The sequence below is a fragment of the Camellia sinensis genome, chromosome 12, assembly GCF_055761805.1.
Source record: "Camellia sinensis isolate YWXY chromosome 12, ASM5576180v1, whole genome shotgun sequence".
Taxonomy (NCBI): domain Eukaryota; kingdom Viridiplantae; phylum Streptophyta; class Magnoliopsida; order Ericales; family Theaceae; genus Camellia; species Camellia sinensis.
The window spans coordinates 160,004,607-160,029,563 of record NC_138972.1 but is presented as its reverse complement, the minus strand read 5'-3'; the positions used below and the strand labels follow the sequence as shown (position 1 = coordinate 160,029,563).

The window sequence follows — 24,957 nt, the reverse complement described above, 5'->3', positions numbered from 1 at the left end:
CGGTGAGACTACACCAATAACGTCAATTCCCCAGACTGAGAAAGGCCATGGTGAAGTCATATTGTACAGCTTTGACGGCGAGATATTCATGCGATTGGCATGGATTTGACATTTGTGGTATCGTCATACAAAACCAATACAATCCTCCTCCATAGAAGACCAGTAATAGCCTTGTCTGAGGATCTTCCGGGCTAACATTACACCATTCATATATGCCCGACACTCGCCTCCGTGGATAGCCTTCATAACGTGCTTTGATTCCACTTCTTCAACACATAGCTTGTGCATTCCCAAATGACCTCTTTTATACAACTTATTTCCGCAGATGATAAACTGGACGGCCAGACGCCATATACCCCATTTGTCTTTGGCATTTGCCCCTAGTGGATATGTTTCCTTTTTCCAGGAAGTTCCAAATATCATAATACAAAGGATTTCTGTCTTGAACTTCACCAATTGCGGCAACGGTCTTATAAGCCGACGTGTATTTCTGTTCGATGATGTTCAGACGCATTTTAACTCCAAGTGAGATGTCTACCTTAGAAGATAGAGCTGCCAGCGCATCAACGAACTAGTTGTTCTCTCTCAACAGATGTGTAAACGTCAGTTTTTCAAACCTCAGAATAAACATATCCAGGGTCTAATGGTAAACCTTCATCTTCTCTTCTTTGACTTGCCAGTCTCCGTTAGCTTGAAAAAAAAACCAAGTTTGAGTCCCCAATGACATCTAACCTTATTGTCCCTAGTTCTAGGGAAGCTTCCAAACTAGCAATATACGCTTCATATTCTGCTCAATTGTTGGACACTTTGAACTGGAGTTTGAAGGCTTAGGGGTATATTGAGTTCATCGAGTGCTATCAACAGCACATCTATTCCATAACCGTATTTATTAGACGCTCCGTCAAAGTACATCGTCCAAGTTTCCTCTTTGACTTGCAGAATATCTTCATCTGGGAACAAGTATTCCACTGCCTTATCTCCTTCTACCGGGTGATCTGCCAGGAATTCTGCCATAGCTCTCCCTTTAACTGATTTGCGTGTGACATATTTGAGATCAAATTCGAAGAGAAGAAGTAGCCAACGAGCTAGCCTACCCGTAAGTACTGGTTTCTCAAAGAGATATTTGATGGGATCTAATCTTGAAACCTGGATTACAGAGTGAGCTAGGAAGTAGAGCCTCAACTTCTTGGTAGCCCATACAACGACTAAACAAGCTTTATCCATGGTAGTATAGTGGGTCTCATAGTCTAGCATCTTTTTGCTCAAGTAGTACATGGGCTTCTTCACCCAATCTTTAGTTTCTTGAGCTAGCATGCACCCCATGGTCGAATCTGTCACTGATAGGTATAGAATCAAAGGCTTCCTTGGCTCTAGTGGCGACAACACAGGTGGGTTCTAGAGGTACTGCTTGACTTGCTCAAAGGCAAACTGACATCGATCATCCCATCGGAACTTCTTCCCTTTCTTCAGGAGACCAAATAGTCATTCACAAGTCAAGGTTAATTTGAAAATAAACCGTCTTATGAATTGTACTTTACCCAGAAAGCCGCGCACCTCCTTTTCAGTCCTTGGTGGTGGAATTTCTAAGATGGCCATGATTTTAGAAGGATCTACTTCAATGCCCCTCTATGTGATCAAAAATCCCAGCATTTTCCCTACTGTCACCCCGAAGGTGCACTTTTGTGGGTTCAACCTTAATCTGTATTCTCTGATCTGTTGAAAGAATTTCTCCAGTGCGGTGTAGTGGCCTTCTCGCTCTTTGGACTTGACGACAATGTCGTCCACGTACACCTCAACCTCTTTGTGGATCATATCATGGAGAATGGTGGTCACAGTCCTCTGATAGGAGGCCCCAGCATTTTTCAATCCAAACGGCATGACTCGATAGCAGTACGTACCCCATGGTGTGGTGAAAGCCGTCTTTTCTCTATCCTCGGGTGCCATTAGAATCTGGTTGTACCCACATGAACGAAAGCAATGCATGACCCGTGGTGAAGTCTACCAACTCATTAATATGCGACAGTGGAAAGTTATCCTTCGGATCGTGTGAGACCCCTAACTTTTGTAAACCTTATTAGATCCCAAAATTTTGAGTTACTATAACAAAGCCCTTAATTTGTTGATCGCTCGCAAATTAAACACTAGAGTCAAAAACGCATCACGGACGAAACCATACAAACCCTAATCGACCCTGGAAGCTTAGAAATCATTTATAACACTCTAATATTAATTATTTAACTCTCAAATTTTAGATTAATTGCTCTAAACCCTAACTTCCGGTTTTTACAGTCTTCATTCAGTTATTTACCTTTAAATTCAAAACCAGATAATACAAACCGAATTATTTTTCCAAAACACTAATTTATTAACTCTTCACTTGAAATAGATATTTTAATTGAGCCCAAGCCCTCACATTTTTATTAAATCACAAATTGACCTCAAACAGTACCATTATATATTTATATATACACTTGTACCCTAAAATCTTTTTTTAACATTATGTTTTACAATTTCCAAGATTTGTACACAAAATAAATAGGCAAATCTCCCCAAATCTCGAGGACATGACTAGCCATCATCATTATACTTTAGTACAAACGAATCCCTTGAATCTTGGAGCAATAATGACTTTGGTACCAATAAAGATTTGCTATGAGTATTTAAATTAGCCCTAAACCTAACTAGATCATAATTAAATACATAAATAAGGTTCCAATACATGAGTTTAATTCCAAGCCTTCATTTCTTTTATTAATTTCAAGAATTACCCCCAAAAAATAGTACTATTAGTACCATCAATCAATTGAAATCTATATATATATATATACATTGAGAAGTGTGCCCCTACTACCTAAATTGAAAAAAAAAAGAATAAATAAATAAATAAAAAAATATAGCCCCTTCACCCTTCCCTATGGCTAGCCTTCCTAGAAGAAAGTGAGAAACCAATTTCCAAGAACCAACATCATGAAATTCTAGGAAAACACCAACCTAGTGACCTAGACCTAGATTGCTAATTTCAAAAACTAGTTTCATTACAACTAAGTGTTTCCTAAACCAATGAGCAAGCCTCCCAAATCCCTTATATTCCTTTAGAATTCAAACAAATCCTAAACTTTCCATCCATTTTCAACTAGTGGGCTTTTAGGACATTTTACATCATGAATTGTCTATAAATATCAACCTCCCCTAGCTTGGCAAAGCAAAAACACCCCACACCCACATACACACATTAGGTTAGAGAGAGGGAGGAGAGCAAGAAAGAGAAGTCTAGAGGAGAAGAAGGAGGAAGAAGAGAGCTTCTTGTGCAAAGCTTTGTAGGTAAGCCACAACACAACCTTCTCTTTCATTTTGCTTTTTCAAATACATGTTTCTAAGGGTTCTAAATAAATTTTTCAGATCTGTTATTGATGAGTTACTTGTGTTAAAAATGCTAAAAGTTGAGCATTGATTCCATCTCTCTTGTATTTTCCCCATTTTGGCACAAAACCATCTTTTTTTTGTACCAATCTCTCAACTTTTCAAGAGCACTTTTTCAAAAAAATTTTCTGAGTTAAACACGTGATAGTTAGCATATTTTATTCACAAAAGAAATGAAACTTTCCCTTGGTGGAATCCCTTTTTCATAAATCTTCTTGTTTTGGGCAAAGCACCTTAGAATCTGTTTTTTTCAGCCCACTTCCAGAAATTCTAGAAAAATGTACAAAATTATTCTGGACCTCTATTTTATATCAAAACCTTCCTTAAGATGTTATCTTTCAACTAAAATTAGTTTCATCGAAAAATATCGAGCGGTTTGCAAGAAAATCAAATTTTCGTAACGGTCGACGGATCTGGACAGATTCTGGACAGCGCTGGAGTATTTTCTAAATAACTTAAAATCTGGAAAAGCAATCCCATTTCTGAAAAATGTTCTAGAAACTAGATCAAATCCTCTACGAACTATAGGAAGACCGAGTCCGGTGGAAGATCTAAAATAGTCCTTTCATTTTAATCCTTATGTGATGTTGAATCTGGGAACTGTGTTATGCATGGATGTTTATGCCCTTGAATTCATGAAATTGCCAGCTTACTTATGAGCATATCTTGGCATGATATTATATGTGTTATGGTTATGTTATTTATCTTCCTCGTCGTAAGGATGCATGCTTATGTGGATATTGTTGTCTTATCAATTAGACTAACCTCGATGTAAAACATTTAACTTCAACGGGAAACCTAATTGGGAGGGTATTGGGTTTTCGAGCACTTGAGTAATGAAAAGATGAGAATATGTGATATATGAATTTTTGGGATGCGTTCCCTATTTGAACGTTAAAGCCTTGTGCAAGCAGTTGTTGCGTAAACCCTGGAATGGAACGGACGTATTCGGACTCCTTGCGACGGTTTGAATGGTGAGATAAGGTTGGGTCCGGATGGGACATTCAGGATGATAAAACTTTTTATGGAAGGATGAGGTTGGATTCAGGAGATAAAACTTTTTCTTTTCGCTGTCCCTTTTGAGGCCCTGCGGTTGGCGCTACGCGGTATATAACCGTTGGTAGGCATCCGAGGTTAGTTTTGCAACAAAGCAGCAAAAGGGGGAGTTCCGAATAGTCTGGAGTCCAATTCTTGTGGTTGGGAGGACGAAATCTCTTTGGGGGATTTCTAGTTTACTAACATCTAACTTGTAACCCTTTGTTTGTTTGGTTGAGTATCATGCTTTACTATTTGATGTTATATTTGTGATTGCGTATTGGACTGGGACAAAGGGACGGGGTGTGTGTGTGTTTACTGGGCATTCAAAGCTCACGGCGTGTCATGCCAGGTGCCGAAGAGGAGCTTATAGCTGGAGACGACAAACCTGAAACCTTCGAAGACTTTTGGCTATCTTAGGAAAGTTAGAAATCCCTTTTCATATTTTGTAAGGCTCATGTGAAGATTTAAATTTTCCTTTTGGGATGTAATGTAATGGAACAAGCCTTTGGAATTAAGAATATTCAAGGTTGTTATGTACTTATGTTCTATATATTTATATATATGAACTTTATCGTTGCTTATGAGACCTTGTGTCAATACCTTTTAAGATCTGTCAAAAGGGTAGTGCGCTGCCTAAGAAAGCTGGACTTAGAAGGGAGGCTAATTCGACTCCTCCGGCGATCTGGGATCTTACTTGGTTATTGACCATAGGACTCATTAGTGACTCTCCCTTGACTGCAACCAATAGTGTAGATTCGGGGCGTCACAGATTGGCTCTGTGCAAATCCTAAAAATCAACATAAACTCGGATTCTACCATCCTTTTTCAGCACTGGGACGATATTGGCCAACTAAGTCGAATACTTGGATACTAACAAGAATCCCACATCAATTTGCTTCGTGACCTCTTCATTAATTTTCAATGCCCAATCCAGGCGAATGCTGCGCCGTTTCTGCTAGACTGGTCGGGCCTCAGGTTCAAGAGGGATCCAATGCTATACAATCTCAGGATCGATTCTAGGCATGTCTTCGTAAGACCATGAGAAAACATCTTTGAAATCTTTTAAGAAAGCGATTAAACGCTCGCGTTCATACGAAGACAACATGGACCCGATTTAGACTAGGCATGGATCCTTCTCACTACCCACATTAATGGCAATGACTTCATCAATACAGGGCTTAACAAACCTCCCCTCCTCTCAATTAATCAAGTTTTTCAAAGCCAGAGGAATTTCTTCCTCTTTGTTTTCGTTAAAATTTGAAAATCTTGATCAATGCAATAAATCAGTGGCATAGAAAAGTACACAAAATCTGCAGTATTATCATTCAAAAGGTCTAGATCTTCGGTTACAGTCTCAAAAGAAAAGCTGAATGAAGACCTAGATAGGACATTGGTATCCGAGTTACCACCCCCAGAATTACTAGACTTAGACTCAGAAGAACTTGAATCTAAGCTCGACTCCACAGGCTCAGTGGAATCAGATTCTGGCTCATCATCGAATTCGGAACTAGAAAGAAAGCCCTCCTCCAACTGCCAAGTAAGACAGGGTGCCCTCGATGCATCTAGAATTTTAGCAATTGGGTCTACTGCTGGTTTTTCCCCGATCATAGAGGCAGTAAGGTTATCCCCCAAGTTCTTTGTGTCGGCCACGGGATCTATCAGGAGACTAGCCAGTGCTGCCCTTACTCCAGGCTCGCTGTCGTCTGAGTCATCTTTCGTGCTCTGGCTAGCTTTGATGCTTGGTTCAGCCTTTTCCTTATCACAGTCCTGTAGTTGCAAATCAAAGAAAATCTCCAACCCGAGGACACACTCATTCGAGGCATTTACCCACGGCTCAGGAAAGCCACAAAAAGGGAAATCCTCTCCCTCTTGAACAAAACGGCCGTTGAGTCCCCTGGATTGGCCTGTGAATGAGTTCATAATGCTTTCTAGCTCTCTTGGCTTTGGTTCTACCGTTCATTTCTTCCCCCTTTCTTATCCAATCCTCCTTGGTTGGCACATAGCCTAATCCAAAGGCATGTGGGTTGTGTGACACCTAGACCGACGTTGTAACACCTTTTTGCCCACTTCTTCCAAGTCCCATCCTTGGGATCGACCACAGTTTGTTCATGAAGTATATGGACTAGGCACTGATGTACATGCCTTCGTCCACGGCCAAAATGGTCTGCACTACCCGGGCTTCCGCCACAGTGAATCCAAAGAGGAAGACATCCTCGTCACCATGGTTAATCTCTAGTATTGGCGTCGTCACCTTCGGAGGTGGATTGCTGGATTAGTTCCCAAAAACAATTGCTACTCCTCCCCTATGAAGATACTTCAACATCTGATGGAGGGTCGAGGAGACGACCTTCACCTGATGTAACCAAGGGCTCCCTAGTAGTAAATTAAAGGTAGCTAGTACATCCAGGACGTGAAACTCGATCTCTTGTTCAGCTGGGCCTACCTGGACGCGTACTTTCACTGTGCCCATGACCTCTCTGCTTGTATTATCATAAGCCCGTATCACTTGGGCTGTGGGAATAAAGTCTGCCGGTTTGAGGCCAATTGCATAGGCAGTACAGGATGGATAGACATTAATAGTGGAACCGGTGTCTACCAACACCACTGGCACCCACTTCTCTCTACATTCCACAGATATGTATAACGGCTTGCTGTGCGCTGAGCCTTTTGGCGGGAGCTCTTTGTTAGAGAAAGTGAGCATTGGTTTGGCACCACCCGGAAAGACCAAGCCCACAAGTTGCTCGGGCGTAGTATCAATGGATAATTTAGCCTTGTCGATTGCTAACAATACTATCTACCAGTGTACCCGTGAGGCCATGAGGAGTCCCCAAATAGAGATATCAGCTTGGATTTTCTTGAGCTGTATCAACACCAACTCTTCTTCCAATTGCTTCTCCGTTTGTTTCTTGACCTCTTGGTCCTTTCCAGATGCTTCTGCTTGATCCAGGTGCAGTAGTTTAAAATACTGTCCACTACGGATAAGATGATATATCTCCTCAGCATACCATGTATTATCCGGGGTGCAGTCTCCCTAATCCTCGTCAATATGGGCCAAACATAAATCATTGTCATCCCATCACTCGCCTTCAACAGCCAACAAACAGTTGTCCATTTCCATGTGAATCATTTTTATAGTACAAGTGCCCTATTCAGGGTGACACGTTGTTGTAGTTTTCTGGCTCTCCTCAACTCTTTCTTTCTCAAATTGCCTCAGTGTAGCTTCTTGTTCAGTGTCTGTAACATTCACAACTTCCACTTCTTGACTTGGGTTTCCCACGCATGTGGCCTCCGGTAGTTTTCCTTTTTCATCAACCTTTCCGGCCACTGCAGCTACTTTTACTTCATTTCCCTCCAGTCTCATTCCAATTTTTTCTTCCTGGTCTTGCTCATCACTCAACCATCCGATATTATCAATTGATCCATTCAGGTCAAACCACCCGATCTGTACATCTCCCTGATCATGCTCATCAAAGAACTGCAGAGAATCCTCCATCTTGTCACAAACTCAGAGAATCCTTCTTTTTGCTCTTGGCGTGTCGCCTCGAGATCACAGGTTGTGACCTTGATTTGAGTGTTATAAGAGTACAGAGCCACGAAGGACTCGGTTAATTCATCCCAATTCTGTTTTACTTAGTCTTCTAACTTGGCATACCATATGGCCACTATACCTGACATAGTTCGACCAAAACAATGACTCACCAATATCAGGCTCCAACTTTGCTCCATTCAAGTCAGAGAACAACATACATCACTATTATTGCAGTATTTCAATTTGAGGGACCAACGAAAAGTACACTGACGTAGCTATTACATAAGAGTCATACTCATAAAGAAATAATCAGCTTATTTTCTTGTTCTCTTTTAGTCCTTAGTTCTACCTATTTTTCCTATACTATATTCTCCAAACCTTACCTTCCAATAAATACTCCAAGATACTTAAACCACATATTTATTTATTTATTTATTTTTGATAGCTCATGATTAGGAACCTTCAAACCTATTAAAAATAGACTGAAGAAAGAAAATCAGTGTGGTTATTGTTTTTACAAATTCTTTTGAAACTCCTCAATTTCATCATCCCAAATGAAGTGTGTAGACGTCCCCGAACGCCCCGGGAGGATGAAGTCCCGTTCTGTTCATTTGGGGTCACTACAGCTCAGGACTCTAAAAGTTGTCACGGTTCTAAGTCTGAACCAAAGAGTCCAAATCCGGCAAATCGTTTTAAGAAAACAGATTTTTGAAAGAAGTGCCAAACATGGACTGCTTCGCCAGATACAGAGTCGCCACCTAAATATTTTATTTTGGGAAATTTAGGAAACCCTGACTCGGTGCCAAAAAGCCACGTGTCCTTCATCACCAAAGTTGCCTCGGCTCGGGAACTTGGGTACGATTGGGGAAGGTCACTTCGTGAGCACCCCCGCTCGCCCGGTCATAGACCGGCCTCTACTAACCATGATATCAATTTTTTGAAAACATTGTGAGTTCTTATTCCGGTTTATTAGCCTAGGTTACTATGTGATGCGCACAGCATACAAATATAGACCGGGTCGCCTGAATTGGAATGAAACATTTCATGTTTGTTCTTGAAAATGGTTTGCTACCCGCAGGCAGGCTTTTAAAACATTTGATGATTTATTCCAATTCAGATAACCCAACCTTCACCCACAGGCATTTAGGCAGTTATGTCATATAAGCACATAGCCTCATGGTAAGCATGCTATTCATGGCAGCACTCACACGCATGCAAGGATGCTAAAGCATGAAACTTACCGAGTACTCCAAGCCAAAATAGAAACTCATTAGAAATCATGCATGAATCCTAAGTATACAGAAATGTCTAATGCAATACATGCAAAAATGCAACTATAGTAGGCTCGGCTATTCTAAACATGGCATATGAAATGCTACAACTATCATGTATTCAATTTAGAATTGAAAGCACAATGCAGTTAGTATGATGCGCCAAGCCCGGTGCATGCAATACAGATGGATGAATGCAAACATGCTGTCATACTGTATGCTAATTTAAATATGCCCTAATCTAACCATCACAAGCGGATAAATAAAAGGGAAGAAAGACGTGGGGTTGGAGGACATACATCACACTCACGCACGCTTATTACAGTTATGCCCTCGCGCAGAGGGTCCGAATAAATAATACAGTCCAAATATTACAGTCCCGAATAAAAGAATATTACAGTCCAAAATATTACAAAATCCTAATTAATTAACAAATTAACTAAGAAAGCAAATAAAACTGGCGTGCAAGCCAGGGACTGCCTTGCTTCTGATGGATGATGCATATCCGGGTCGTCTTGCGCGGAAATCCACCGGAATGCCCCAATTAGCCTCTGTTTACACCTGTTCTTGAAATGCGTGCCAAGCCCCAAAAAAATTGTTGATTCTTTGTTTTGCTGCAACAGAGAGCAGGAAAGGGGCATAGCAATGTATTTGCACAGATATATGCATGTCTCGATCCTCATGCCACCAATCACGCATACCGAGACATGATGGCCGAGGAGTCGAAATGCACAACTCAATATAGGATGAATGCACATGAAACTACAGCTAAAACCTAACTCCATCATGGATAATCCGGAGTGTCGGTGACTGGGGAATTGAGATACATTCCGTCACTCGGAGTACGAAATGTACCTCGTTTCCCGTGCCCGGGCTAACTCCTATCCCGAACACGATGCAATATGCATGATATGCATGAAATGCAACTAAGATACAATCCTAACATACACAATGCTATGAAAATGATATGCCTCGAAATGCGTGCACATAGGCACGCAAATCTAGAAAATGACAGAATGTAATCTAAGATACAACCTAGTATGTACTATGCTATGAAAATGAAGTGCCTCGAAATGCGTGCACACGGGCACGCAAACCGAGGCAATGGCATATGCAATGCAAATGACATGGAAACACGATATGGGCTTATACCAACATGAGTGAGCCTCAGCCACACTCACATAGGATGCCGGTGAATAAAAAATGAGGTGCCTCGAAATGCGTGCACACGGGCACGCAAATCGAGGCGATGACAAAATGCGATGTAATGACATGGAAACGTGATATGGGCTTATACCAACATGAGTGAGCCTCAGCCACACTCACATAGGATGCCGGCGGATAAAAAATGAAGTGCCTCGAAATGCGTGCACACGGGCACGCAAACCGAGGTGATGACAAAATGCGATGTAATGACATGGAAACATGATATGGGCTTATACCAACATGAGTGAGCCTCAGCCACACTCACATAGAATGCCGGTGAATGAAAATGAGGTGCCTCGAAATGCGTGCACACGGGCACGCAAACTGAGGTGATGACAAAATGCGATGTAATGACATGGAAACATGATATGGGCTTATACCAACATGAGTGAGCCTCAGCCACACTCACATAGGATGCCGGTGAATGAAAATGAGGTGCCTCGAAAAGCGTGCACACGGGCACGCAAACCGAGGCAATGACAGAATGTGATGAAATGACATGAAAACATGATATGGGCTTATACCATCATGAGTGAGCCTCAGCCACACTCCCATAGGATGCCGGTGAATGAAAATGAGGTGCCTCGAAATGCGTACACACGGGCACGCAAACCGAGGCAATGACGGAATGTGATGAAATGACATGAAAACATGATATGGGCTTATACCATCATGAGTGAGCCTCAGCCACACTCCCATAGGATGCCGGTGAATTAAAATGAGGTGCCTCGAAATGCGTGCACACGGGCACGCAAACCGAGGTGATGACAAAATGCGATGTAATGACATGGAAACATGATATGGGCTTATACCAACATGAGTGAGCCTCAGCCACACTCACAAAGGATGCCGGTGAATGAAAATGAGGTGCCTCGAAATGCGTGCACACGGGCACGCAAACCGAGGCAATGACAGAATGTGATGAAATGACATGAAAACATGATATGGGCTTATACCATCATGAGTGAGCCTCAGCCACACTCCCATAGGATGCCGGTGAATGAAAATGAGGTGCCTCGAAATGCGTGCACACGGGCACACAAACCGAGGCAACGACGGAATGTGATGAAATGACATGAAAACATGATATGGGCTTATACCATCATGAGTGAGCCTCAGCCACACTCTCATAGGATACCGGTGAATGAAAATGAGGTGCCTCGAAATGCGTGCACACGGGCACGCAAACCGAGGCAATGACGGAATGTGATGAAATGACATGAAAACATGATATGGACCTATACCATCATGAGTGAGCCTCAGCCACACTCCCATAGGATGCCGGTGAATGAAAATGAGGTGCCTCGAAATGCGTGCACACGGGCACGCAAACCGAGGCAATGACGGAATGTGATGAAATGACATGGAAATGGCTTGCAATCATTCTAATGGAATTTCAGCACTAAAATATGGGGGAAAACAGTCCCGAAATGAGGCGAAATGACATGAAATGCAAGGAATTGTCCCAAAATGCGAATTTAGGCACCCGAAATGGCCTATAGCTATGCCAAACATGCACAACATGGACATGCAATGCAAAGACAGAAGCTAGACAGTCCCAAAAAAGGCACTTTCATAGTTATAAACATGGCCAAACAGCAAGCATAGTTATGGCAAAAATGGCATGCAAGAATAGGGGCCAAAAGAGGGGTAATGAAGCAAGTGATATAAGCAAAACCCAAACTGAAAAATTTCCTTCTACAACATTGAAGAGGGACCAAAAATATGAATATTTACAGTATATGGCAGCCTCAAAATCAGTATACAAACATGATAGAAATGTGATGCAAAATGAGGCTCAAAAGTGGCTATAACATGAAGTATGCAAAATATTCACCAAATAGCCGAAGACCCTTAATAAAACATGTAGAATGGGCCAAAATTGGACTATTTTCAGAACTGTAAAATGGCCAAAAACAAAAGGATGGTAGGCTAACTAAACATGCAAGAATGGGGAATAAAAGAGAGATATAACATGAAGTGACCTATGGAGGTCCCAAACCATGAAAGGACCTAAATGAAACATGAAGTATGGACCAAAATAAGCACTTTTTCAGAACTGTAAAATGGCCAAAAACAAAAGCATGGTAGGCTGCCATTGCATGCAAGAATAGGGAAGAAAAGAGGAGTATAAAGGTAGGTATAACATGGAAGTCCCAAATGGTGTTGAGCCCTTCTTCAATGTTTAAGAGGGGCTCAAAATAAGCCTAATATCAGTTTAAAACATGCTAAAAAACAGATTACTAATGGGCCAAAAATAGCATGCAAGATCATGACATATAAGAGGATCAATGAAGCAAGTGTATCATGGAGGGCTCAAACAGGGTTGAGCCCTTAATCAAAAGTGAAGATGAGCTCAAAAGAGGGCCCTTTTCAGTTAGGTCCGGAGCTTGAAACAAAAAGCAAGTGAGGCTTACAAATGGATCAAGAAAAGGGTCAAAGAAGAGAAAGGTTACTCACCCTTGAAGACTAAGACTTTTGTTGCTTCTTGGATCAATTTGCAGCTTCTTTGGCCTTTGAGAAACCTTCCTTGTTGGTGGAAATGAGGTGGTGGTGGTAGAGCTTGGTGGTGTAGAAGAAATGGTGCTTAAGGACTTAAGGTTTTTCAAGGAAATGAGAGGTATAGAAATGGAGTTGTGTATGGAAGCTTGAAGATGAAGTTTTCTAACCTCAACAAAGGATATATCTTGCTTGCTATATAGGCCAACAAGGGGGTGTAAAGGTGGGGGAAAAGGAGACAAACGTTTCTCCACAAAATATCCCCCGGATAAAGATCTTTTCTGGGGGATAAAGCTTCACAGCTGTAAACTGCACAGTGCAAGGAATACGGCCGGCCTGTTACTTTTGCTCCAGGTGGCCGGCCGGCCACACCCCCTAGCCGGCCGGCTAGGGGTCAAAAGGGTCAATCAGATTTTCTGGCCGCCCACCAACTGATGGTGCCCTCCTATGTGTGTACATCACAAATATGTGGTTCAAGGTTCGAGAAAAAGGGTTCAAGGGGTTCAACATTAGCCCGGAAGGAGGGGGTCAAAAGGGTCAAGTTGAATTAATGGCCGGCCATGAACTTTTAGGGTCCTCTCATGTGTGTACATCACAAATATGTGGTTCAAGGTTCGAGAAAAAGGGTTCAACGGGTTCAACATTAGCCCGGAAATGTGAAAAACGGGCGCCGGAGGGCGTCGGAGGATGTATAACTGGTTGCTGCAACAATTGCTGGCCTCCCACCCTTCAGTGACCTCCCCGGTGATAAAACAGAGGTACCTGCCAAAAATGAACGAAAACCGTTGCAAAACGAATGTTCGGGGACCAAAACACGCAGTTCGAGGTCCCGAAAATGGGCTGTTAAGCACCGAAAGTGGCATTCGGCCACGAAGTGGGTTTCTCAGCCCCCAGTGTCCCTCAAAAGGGAGTAGAAAGGAAGTATGCCAAAAATCAGAACAAACGGAGATGGTTAGGCGGTCCCGAACCGAGGCACACGGCCTGACGGCTCCGAAAACCGAGAACCGGACTCCGAAATGGGAAAAATGGCCTACAGCCACAAAATGTAGCCTACGGACATTGAGAGATGGTCTACAGGACCTCTCCCTCCCCTCAGGAAAAGAAACAGAGAAAACCGAGTCTGGTTCGCAAACCGAGACAAGGCACAGAAGAGGGTTCGGAAGTCCGGAGGCAGGGCTCACGGCCGCGACTCTGAAACTTCTGAACGAGCACATTATGCAACATCACCAAGCGCTCAATCGGTGACGTCTGAGTCTTAAGGTCGGTCAAAAATGGGGTGTCTACAGTTGCCCCTCTTTGACAGAACTCGGAAGTCACAAGTGACGGGAGTGAATGTCAAAGCCCAGAGACGACCCATTTTTGACAAGGCCGAAGACTTAGACAAACATACAGGATAAACAGAGATGTGCCCGCAGGCATGCCCTCAGGCAGGGGGCAAAATGCAAATGATATGCAAGAAGCCGAACATAACTCAATGATCATGCAAATGCAGCAAGCTGTAATGAGGCAAGTATTCGCAAATAGATGCAACAGTTTTAAGCAAGAATGCAAAGCAACAACTACATTTCATGCAGTTAAGAATGCGGAGGATTATTCAATCCCCGCCACGTCTCACACGGAGAAGATACGATACCTGCGCGATTCGTCTGGTCGCACCAGCCTCAATTGAACCGTACATACAATATCGTGCTTGCAAAAGAGAGAAATTGCAACAAGTACAATATGCTAACAACATATATTTAATGTGATTCCGAAAGTTCGACACACGCAGTGCCGGTAAGTGAATGCATCGCAATGCAAGAGTGGAACATGCGTGACAACGTATGCTCAAACATGGAGGTATGCCAATATCAAGAAATGTACATGACAAGGCAAGTATGCTCATGAGAATGCAAGTTATGTGCATGATAGTACAAAACGAGCATAAATCAGGGTGTTCATTTGTCATGAAACAACGAGTACGGAAACGCGTGTTTCGGCGAAGGTAACTCGATCACGGCCTCCGATCCGCTTCCCTGGAAGGTTACAACTCATTCAAAAAGGATACACTTTGATTTTGATGAGTGATGATGAGACATATGTCAGAACTTGAAGCCGAAGTCCCGACGGAGCAATTTCGCGACCGGAAGTGTACTTTTCTTGAACTTTTTCAGGTCCCGGGAACTCCGATCTTCCTCAAAATTTGCAGGGAGCTAGGTGAGCATGTGGGGAACATGGCCGGCCGGTTATAGGGAAAGGGGGAGGTGGCCAACCGGTTTCCCATAAAGTAGATAGATGGCCGGCCAGTTATCCAAAAAGCAGATAGCTGGCCGGCTAGAAAAAGGGGTCGGCCGGCCATATGCCAGATCCGAGGGCAGTTTGGTCTTTTTCACCCCCTTTTTGCATGCTTCTTCAACCAAGACCTTGAGCCTATAAAAGGCAGCCGAGGCCCCTTCCTTTCTTGCCTTCTACAACACTTTCCTCTCCAAATCTGAGTTTCACGCGCGTTTTCCAACGCCCCGTGCAAATTGTTTTCGCAAAAACATTCAGTTTCAAGCACTTTGAAGCGATTAAATTTCGGTTTCGGAGCTTCTTTTTGCATTTTCGCTACTTGAGGTAAGTTTATCTCAATATTTGGAATATTTTCTCGGGAGTTGACTTTTGTTGACTTTTCATTTCCCGAGAGTTGACTTTTGTTGACTTTTTTCAATTTTGGCTCATTTTGCTCATTTTTGCTCCCTTTTGCAGATCTTCTGAAAAATGGCGGGTAATTCTCCCCACGGCGGAGGTTTTCCAGGTGCCGGAGATGATTTCGATCCCATGACTCTACCCCCGAGGACCCGACCTTTTATTCCCGGGAGGTACCGTCCGCCAGCACACGTCCTCCCTCGTGCTGTCTTCCGTCACTTCACTAGCTTTGACGAGCGAGCACCCGGGGATCTGCTTCTCCGAGAGCCGGAGCATCACCTCTCTCATGAGGCCCAAGAGGTATTTACTTCATTTTCTGTATTTTTCGTACATTTCGCACCTTCGCCATGCTTGAACACGCAGTTTAGCTTATGACATAGTACTTTGCTTGCATCCTGAATATGTAGTTTCAACACTCGAATTTCTGAACACTCGGCTCATTAATTAATTGCGAACGCACAGCCCACATTAGAACACACGGTTCAAACACTGATTTGTCGAACACACAGCCCGAATTCGAAAGTGAACACACAGCCCACATTTTACATTTTCTGAACACACAGCCCAGATAGGTAGTGAACACGCAGCCCACACTAGTTGAAATTTGAACACGCAGCCCAAATTTTAAATTCTTTGAACTTTAAATTTTCTGAACACGCAGCCCAGATTAAATAGTGAACACGCAGCCCACACTAGTTGAAATTTGAACACGCAACCCAAATTTTAAATTCTCTGAACTTTAAATTTTCTGAACACGCAGCCCAGATTTTAAATTCTCTGAACTTTAAATTTTCTGAACACGCAGCCTAGATTAAATAGTGAACACGCAGCCCACAATTTAACTGAAAGTTGAACACGCAGCCCAAACTTCAAATTTTCTGAACACACAGCCCAGATAGATAGTGAACACGCAGCCCACAATTTAACTGAAAGTTGAACACGCAGCTCAAACTTCAAATTTTCTGAACACACAGCCCAGATAGATAGTGAACACGCAGCCCACAATTAGTTGAAATTTGAACACGCAGCCCAAACTTCAAACTTTCTGAACACGCAGCCCAGATAGATAGTGAACACGCAGCCCACAATTTAACTGAAAGTTGAACACGCAGCCCAAACTTCAAATTTTCTGAACACGCAGCCCAGATAGATAGTGAACATGCAGCCCACAATTTAACTAAAAGTTGAACACGCAGCCCAAACTTCAAATTTTCTGAACACGCAGCCCAGATAGATAGTGAACACGCAGCCCACAATTAGTTGAAATTTGAACACACAGCCCAAACTTCAAACTTTCTGAACACGCAGCCCAGATAGATAGTGAACACGCAGCCCACAATTTAACTGAAAGTTGAACACGCAGCCCAAACTTCAAATTTTCTAAACACGCAGCCCAGATAGATAGTGAACACGCAACCCACAATTTAACTGAAAGTTGAACACGCAGCCCAAACTTCAAATTTTCTGAACACGCAGCCCAGATAGATAGTGAACACGCAGCCCACAATTTAACTGAAAGTTGAACACGCAGCCCAAACTTGAAATTTTCTGAACACGCAGCCCAGATAGATAGTGAACACGCAGCCCACAATTTAACTGAAAGTTGAACACGCAGCCCAAACTTCAAATTTTCTGAACACGCAGCCCAGATTAGAATTTGCATATAGCTTATTTCACTTCATCGGCATACAGCCCATTTCATTTCATTGGCACACAGCCCATTTCATCTCATTAGCACACAGCCCATTTCATCTCATTGGCACACAGCCCATTCATTTCATTATTGACACATGTATTCATTCTGAATGCAGGTTGGTTCCCGCAGTGTGCGGGGTTATGGTTCCACCATCGCGCGGGACTGGTACGCTGAGCTGCCGGAGGGCGTCCGAGACTTAGTGGATTTGGCAGGATTCGGGCCCTTCTGCGTCGGGTTGTCACGTTGTCCTGCCAGGAGGACACTGATGGCAGCCTTGGTAGAGAGATGGTGGGACACCACCAACTCCTTTCATTTCTCTGCTACCGGGGACATGACCATGACCCCTTTTGACTTCGCTGTATTGACCGGCCTAGACATCGGAGGTTGGTCCATCCCCTACGATGAGGATATGGGCGAGTGGGAGGCCGCTTGGATGTATTTATTGGGGGCTCGCCCGCCTGTTGACAGGGTCTCTGGGAGAGTCCGATACACTTGGTTCTCTTCCCACTTCCGGCGGGCGGAGATGGTGCCCGAGACTCCCGAGGAGACAGAGCAGTATGCCCGTGGTTTCCTTATGTTGCTCTTCGGGACTACCCTGTTCGCCGACAGAGGGAACACAGTTGGGCTATACCTGCTGAGCGCTCTGGTTGACCTATCGCAGGTCCATCGATACGACTGGGGTGGCGCCGGCCTGGCTACCCTTTACTTTTATATGAGCGCGACCTCCCGTGGGCGGGGCGATTTACTTGGTGGCTACTGGAGATCCTGGGAGGTACTTTTCTGTCCCCTTGATTTACATTTCTGCTCTTCATTACTTGTACATTGCACACACACAGCGCACTTTTGCAGTCTGTATTTTGCTCTTAGCATTTCGTACTTACATTCTGCACTGCTTTTTCTCAGCTATGGGTCTATGTATACTTCCCATCATTAGCCCCAGAGCTGGAGGTGGCAGGGATTCCCATGACCCCATACTCACTGGTGTTCGAGGGCCCGCACCGGCCGAGACCTCAAGAGACCCTCCTTTCTCTGCGACAGTACTTTGACACTGTGCGACATTCAGAGGTACTTCAGAACTTTCAGTTCTTTTCATTTTCATCTTTGATTTGCTCTGTATATTCTCGATTTCTGATTGGTTTATGCATTTATCATCCGCAGATCACATGGCAGCCTTGGGCGCCCCTGGGTGATGGTCTTCGACATCAGTATACTGGAGCGTCAGACATCTCCCAGTATAGGGTCCTGCTCGAAGGGCCGGTTGGCAGGGTATGGTTCCTGGGGGAGCGCTTTCTGCGCCAGGTATGGGGGTATCTTTCTCAGGATCTTCCCGCAGTACCCCCAGCCAGTATGCGGACTGCTGACAGGCTCTCTTACTCGGAGGTAGTCGGCGCCATGCTGGGTAGTGATGCTTTACTACATATTGAGGAGGGGGACTACGCCACTTACCGTCACATATATTTGATGCCTCCATTGACGGGAGCTCGTATCCCGATGATGAGGCCTGCCGGTATGTCATCCTCGGGCCAGGCTCGGGCTCGGGCCGCAGATGCCCCCTCTACTAGCAGGGCTGGTACATCTAGAGGTGGGAGTAGACCGGTTCCTCCAACTCCGTCGATTTATCCTCATCCTGGATGGCCAGATATGCCCACTGAGTTGATGGCGTGGCAGTACGGGGCTATCTCCCCGACCCCGATCCCACTAGAGCCTCCGATGCCCAGTGATCGATACGCCATTGATCCTGACTCACCGCTGGTATGCTCCACTGTTTTTCATTCATCATTCAGATGTTTAGACATTCTTTTGTTCACTGATGATTATGAGCTCATATTTTGCAGCCACATCGAGGGTATATGGAGGAGGTGGTTGGACTGGTGGCCACACTCGAGGGCATGGTCCTGCGTAGGGAGGCACAGTTGTCTGTCGCGGGCATTCAGGTACCCTTCAGTTTTCTGGCATTTATCATACTTCTGATAACATGCTGATTTCTACTGCATCGATAGACTACTTGTGTAGAGCACATCTGACACACACCCCACTTGTACACTGTATTTACATGCACCCACTTCACGTAGCCTTTGCTTGTATCTGCATCTGATGTATATATTTGGACTGATGTATTTGAATTGAACTCTTTGTTTTCAGATGCCTTCATGGTCCGGTCAGCCGCAGGCCAGGCCACCTGGGCCTCCTTGGGGAGCTGGGCCATCTGGGCCTTTTCAGGGAGTTGGGTCACCCGGGCCTTTTCAGGGGGCGGGGCCATCCCGGCCTTTCCGAGGAGCCGGGCCATCTAGGCCTTTTCGAGGAGCTCAAGGAGGGCCTGTCCGCAGACGCAGGGCTCACGTTGTAGAGGTGGAGCCTGATGAGGAGGAGGAGGATGCTGAGGAGGAGGAGGAGGCTACCGACCGTCAGTCAGAGACATCTGCTGAGGAGGGGGGCTCCGGTTTTGGCTCGGGGAATAGAGGCGAGGCTGAGGGGGATCCTGAGGATGACAGCTCCGACTCAGATGATGATGATGGTACGGAGGTTGTCCCGCAAAAGAGGATGAGGCGTGCTTCTCGTTCCCGCTCCCGAGGACTTTGATGCTGTTGTTTCCTGCTTTATTTTTCTTTTTGCTAGTAGTTTGTAGCACTTTTCACATTGTTAGGCAGTTTTATTTTTTGTAAAACTTGTACCTTTGTTTGTTGTAAAGCATGATGAAATGAAATAGCTTTTGAAAAAGTGTTTGTATTTTAAACTTTTAGCATCGTATCGCATCATTTATTTCGCACAAAAATGAAATTGAATGGAAATGCGCATTGTGTAATCACCAAGTCAGGTAGTGAACCGACGCAACAAACTAAGCAACTCAACTTACTAAGATATAACAGAATCTTTAGCAAGTTTACAACTCGATAAGCAAAATGCAACAACGCAAATAAACAAGACTTTAACAAAAATTGCTTAAACAGAGAGCAATGACTCAAAAACACAAAACACATCCGCTCGACAAACAACTCGATAAGCAAAACAACAACTCGATAAACAAAACTCAACAACAACAAAGTGTACTTCTGATGATCTGGGCATCGGAACGCATCCGAAACGGAGGGAGATGAAGGCCTTTGACTTTCCCGTTGCATGGAAATGCTTGGAACTTTCCTTCGAAGAGTAAAACAGGGCCAAGAGGATACACCGCAGCATTGCCGACCATCTTTGGGAGCCGGCCGGCCATTTTTGTGGAGGGAGACAGCTGGCCGGCCAGTTTTGTAAAAAGTAAATGGCTGGCCAGCCAGAAAAGGTGGCCGGCCGGCCATTCAGTCTTGTAGCCACCAGATTTTTGACACGTGTCTCTGTGAATAGTGTTTTTCCTCCTATAAAAGCCTCAACTTCAGGAACATTCATTTCATCTTAGTTTTAGCCAAAGATGGAAGCGTTTCTCGCAGAAAATGTCACATCTTGGATCTCTTCTCTAGATGGCTCGGAAAAGCTGAATTTCCGGGGTTTCGGCTTGAATGCACTATTCACGCTGAGCCGCACTCCGCTACAGCTTCCTTTTCTCCATGCCGCGGCAAGGTTCTGGAATCCAGTGATGCATGTTTTTAGCTTTGGCGGCCAAGAGATGTGCCCCACTTTCGAAGATTTTCAGGTTTAGATGGAGTCTGAATGTTCTGAAGTGATCTTGCCCCAGCTCCGTTTTGGCCATGCTCAGGCTTTAGGGCGGATGTGTGGGCTCACGGCGCATGACGCTCGATCCCTGATCTGCAGTGGGGAACTGGACATCCTCGGCTTGATCCATCGTTTTTCCGACGCCGGTGACCGCAGCAACCATTATTGGCAGGGTTTCCGGCAACACGCCCTCTGCTTATGTTTGTTGTCTCACTTTCTGCTTTCCTCAGGCTTCGGCGGGGCCAACATTCGCCTGATTGAAGTCGCCCAAGGTTTGAGAGAAGGAAAGAGCTGTATTGCCATGACCTTGGCCGAGACACTGATGGGCTTAGATTCTGTCTATCGCCGGGAGGCGACTAGGTTTGCTGGGAGTCCACTGCTGCTGCAGGTAATGTTTCCCACCCGACCTTACATATATTTGCTCACATCACTCGACCCTCAGGCTCGGTTTTTCTCACAAAACCCTTGTCTTACTTTTCTCTCATCGTACATCTCTCTGTTCTTTATTCTCTCATTTTCCATCCCTCCCCTAGGTATGGTTAATGGACAAGTTGCAGGTCGTGGACTCTTGCCCGGCCTATTCAGCTCGAGGCTACTTCTTTCGGCAGCGCCTAGTCAATGCTCTTGACGAAAGGTGGTGGTTTGATTGGATGTGCAATTTGTCCGCAGACGGCATTGCTTGGCGTTGCCCTTGGCTCAACCTCCCGGCCATGAGCTATAGTATGTCTCGGCTGATTGGGATCCAACTGATTGGTCTAACCCACTGCGTATTCTATTTTCCGTTCCGGTTTCTGCGTCAGTTTGGCCATGATCAGACTTGCCCACCGGAGGGGATTGAGTACCCAGCCGCTTTCCCGGTCCGGGGTGCACAGCTTGCCCGATATGCCACAACATGGAGGACTAGAGAGCTCCTGGCCCCTGCTTCCACTTTCAATTGCACTTTGTCCGATGAGTGCTTGGATTGGCTCAATGAAGAGGCACAGGTTGGGCCTAGCTTGGCATCAGATGCTTCGTCCAGCTCTGGGAGGGGACGCAGAGATACTTGATTCAACTATGCCTCAAATTTATTGCTTATTTAGCATTTTCAGGTTTTCTTTATGAATGTACCAAAAAAAAGCAACCTCGATTGTAATGCAAGAGCAGGAGAATTCGGTTTTGAAATCAATGAAATTGAAAGTTGTGGTACTGAAAATTTTCCGCTTTTGGTCCAAAAATGGTCTTAGTCGTAAAAAGATTAATTTGAACAAAGTCAACTTTTATTAAAACTTTTCAAAACTATTTTCGATGTGGATCAGAATTGGACACGCCGAAAATCTGTCACTGAGATGCACAACCCCAGATCCCCGCAACTGGAAAGTTGCCCCTAGTCTGAAGAACAAAGCGGCACTGCAAAGCAACGGAAAGTTGCCCCTAGTTTGAACAGCACTGTACCGGAGATCACGATAAATGCTGATGGATAAAGATGACTGAGATGATCAAGATGGACAAAGTTGATCGGGGAAACGTTTATGGCTGAACTTCAAGATGAAGTTGCCTACGTATCCCAAAGATGGGAATCAAGCCTTACGTAGTTCAGGCTAAGGTTCACTCGAGTATTTTCACTCTCCTTTTGCGCTCTAACTTTTGCCAAGGCCGCCCTTTGCGGGTTTTCAACCTTGCGAGCTCAGTTTTTATATTTTCTAATTTTTTGTGCTCTGACTTTTGCCTAGGTCGCCCTTTCGGGTTTTCGGCCTAGCGAGCCTCTCAAGGATAGTATTTCTTCAACTTGTCCATATTGATCGGTTGTGAGAACTCCAAGCCATCTAGATCCATCAGAACCACAGCTCCACCTGACCAGATAGCTTTGATGATGTAAGGACCAGTCCAATTAGGTTTGAACTTGCCCCTTGGGTCGTGGATGGGAGCTCGGTTGTCTTTGAGCACCAAATCTCCTTCTTTCAGATTCCTGGACTTAACCTTCTTGTTGAAAGCCCGGGCAATTCTGCGTTGATAGCCTTGGATGTGGTACAGTGCTTTCAGTCTTCTTTCATCAAAGAGCATGAGTTCTTCGAATCTGCTTTGCTGCCAATCTGCTTCGGCTATCTGGCATTCAGCCAATACTCGTAAGGACGAAACCGCAATCTCAATGGGTAGAACAACCTCCATTCCATAGACCAATGAATATGGAGTTGCTCCAGTAGAAGCCCTGATTGAAGTCCTGTAGCCCCACAGAGCAAATGGCAGCTTGTCTGGCCAATCCCGATAGGTTCCCACCATCTTCTGCAGTATATGCTTGATATTCTTGTTGGCGGCCTCAACCGCTCCGTTGGTCTGCGGCCGGTATGTAGATGACTTATGGAAAGCCACATTGTATTTTTCCAACAAGTCTATCACTTCTTTCTTGAAGTGGGAACCATTATCTGAAATTATCTCGTTTGGCACCCCGTAGCGACAGATGATGTTGTTCCTGATGAACTTTGCGACATGCGACGCCTTCAACACCGCGTATGATTGGGCCTCGACCCACTTTGTGAAATAATCTATCGCTACCAGGATAAACTCATGCCCGTTTGACCCCTTCAGGGTAACAGTTCCGATCACATCAATTCCCTAGACTGAAAAAGGCCACGGCGAAGTCACGTTGTACAGTTTTGACGGCGGGATGTTCATGCGATTTGCATGAATTTGACACTTGTGGCATCGCCGAACAAAACTAATGCAATCCTCCTCCATGGTTGACTAGTAGTAGCCCTGTCTGAGGATCTTTCTGGCCAGCATTACTCCATTCATGTGTGCACCGCACTCCCCCCCATGGATGGCTTCCATCAGGTGTTTTGACTCTCCAGCTTCTACACAGAGCTTATGCATTCCCAGATGGCCCCTTTTGTACAGCTTTCCCCCGCAGATAATGAACTGAGCAGCCATTCTTCTGACAGCCCTCTTATCCTTGGCATTTGCCCCTAGTGGATACGTCTCCTTTTCCAAGAAGTTCCAGATGTCGTAATACTAGGGGTTGCCGTCTTGAGCCTCATCTATGGCGGAAATTGACTCGTATACTGGCACGAACTTCTGATCAATAATGACTGGACGCATCCGGACTCCGGACGGGATGTCTATCATAGAAGATAGAGTTGCTAATGAATCTGCAAACCTGTTGTTCTCTCTTACGAGGTGGGTGAAATTTAGCTTCTCAAACCGAGGAATTCGCAGATCCAAAGTTTGGTGGTAAATTATCATCCTTTCCTCCTTGACTTTCCAATCTCCTTTCACTTGAGACACAACAAGGTTCGAGTCCCCAATGACGTCCAACCGTCTTGCCCCTAGTTCCAGGGCTGCTTCCAGGCCAGCAATACATGCCTCATACTCTGCTTCATTGTTGGAAACTTTGAACCGAAGCTTGAATGCTAAAGGGATACGGGAATCGTCAGGCGCTATCAGCAACACCCCTATCCCATACCCATACTGGTTTGACGCTCCGTCAAAGTACATCGTCCAAGTTTCATCTTCGACGTGCAGAATGGCTTCATCTGGGAATAGATACTCAACCGCTTCATCCCCCTCAACCGGGTGGTCGGCAAGGAACTCCGCTACCGCTCTCCCTTTTACTGACTTGCGCGTTACATACTTCAAATCAAATTCGGAGAGCAACAGCAGCCATCGAGCTAGCCTACCCGTAAGTGCTGGTTTCTCGAAAAGATATTTGATGGGATCCAAACGCGAAACCAACATTACTGAGTGAGCTAACAGGTAGTGCCGCAGCTTCCTCGTTGCCCATACCAAGGCCAAACAAGCCTTCTCCAGCGGTGTATAGCGGGTCTCGTAATCCAGCATCTTTTTGCTCAGATAGTATATGGCCCTTTCCACTTTGTCTTCTGACTCCTGCGCGAGCATGCAGCCCATGGTAGTCTCAGTTACCGAAAGGTACAATATCAACGGTCTCCCCGGCTCTGGTGGTGACAACACGGGTGGGTTCTGTAGATACTCTTTGATCTGCTCAAAAGCTGTTT

At 44.8% G+C, this 24,957-nt stretch overlaps 1 protein-coding gene and 1 pseudogene across 1 annotated transcript; one reads left to right on the top strand and one right to left on the bottom strand.

The window, feature by feature from the left end:
- Window positions 1-18,872: 18,872 nt before the first annotated feature.
- On the top strand, window positions 18,873-19,906 carry LOC145804018 (uncharacterized). Its single transcript, XM_082897428.1, has 3 exons — window positions 18,873-18,896; window positions 19,162-19,260; window positions 19,469-19,906. Exons 1-3 carry the CDS (start codon window positions 18,873-18,875, stop codon window positions 19,904-19,906), a joined length of 561 nt encoding a protein of 186 aa, XP_082753554.1.
- A 1,275-nt stretch (window positions 19,907-21,181) lies between these two features.
- The window catches only part of LOC114305882 (G-type lectin S-receptor-like serine/threonine-protein kinase LECRK3), a 47,902-nt pseudogene continuing 44,126 nt past the window's right edge, over window positions 21,182-24,957 (bottom strand).

Coding starts and splice junctions, on each gene's coding strand:
- LOC145804018 (XM_082897428.1), top strand. CDS start 18,873: ATGCCCCCTCTACTAGCAGGGCTG. Junction 18,897..19,161: donor CCCCTCTACTAGCAGGGCTG/GTACATCTAGAG, acceptor CATATTTTGCAG/CCACATCGAGGGTATATGGA. Junction 19,261..19,468: donor TGTCTGTCGCGGGCATTCAG/GTACCCTTCAGT, acceptor CTTTGTTTTCAG/ATGCCTTCATGGTCCGGTCA.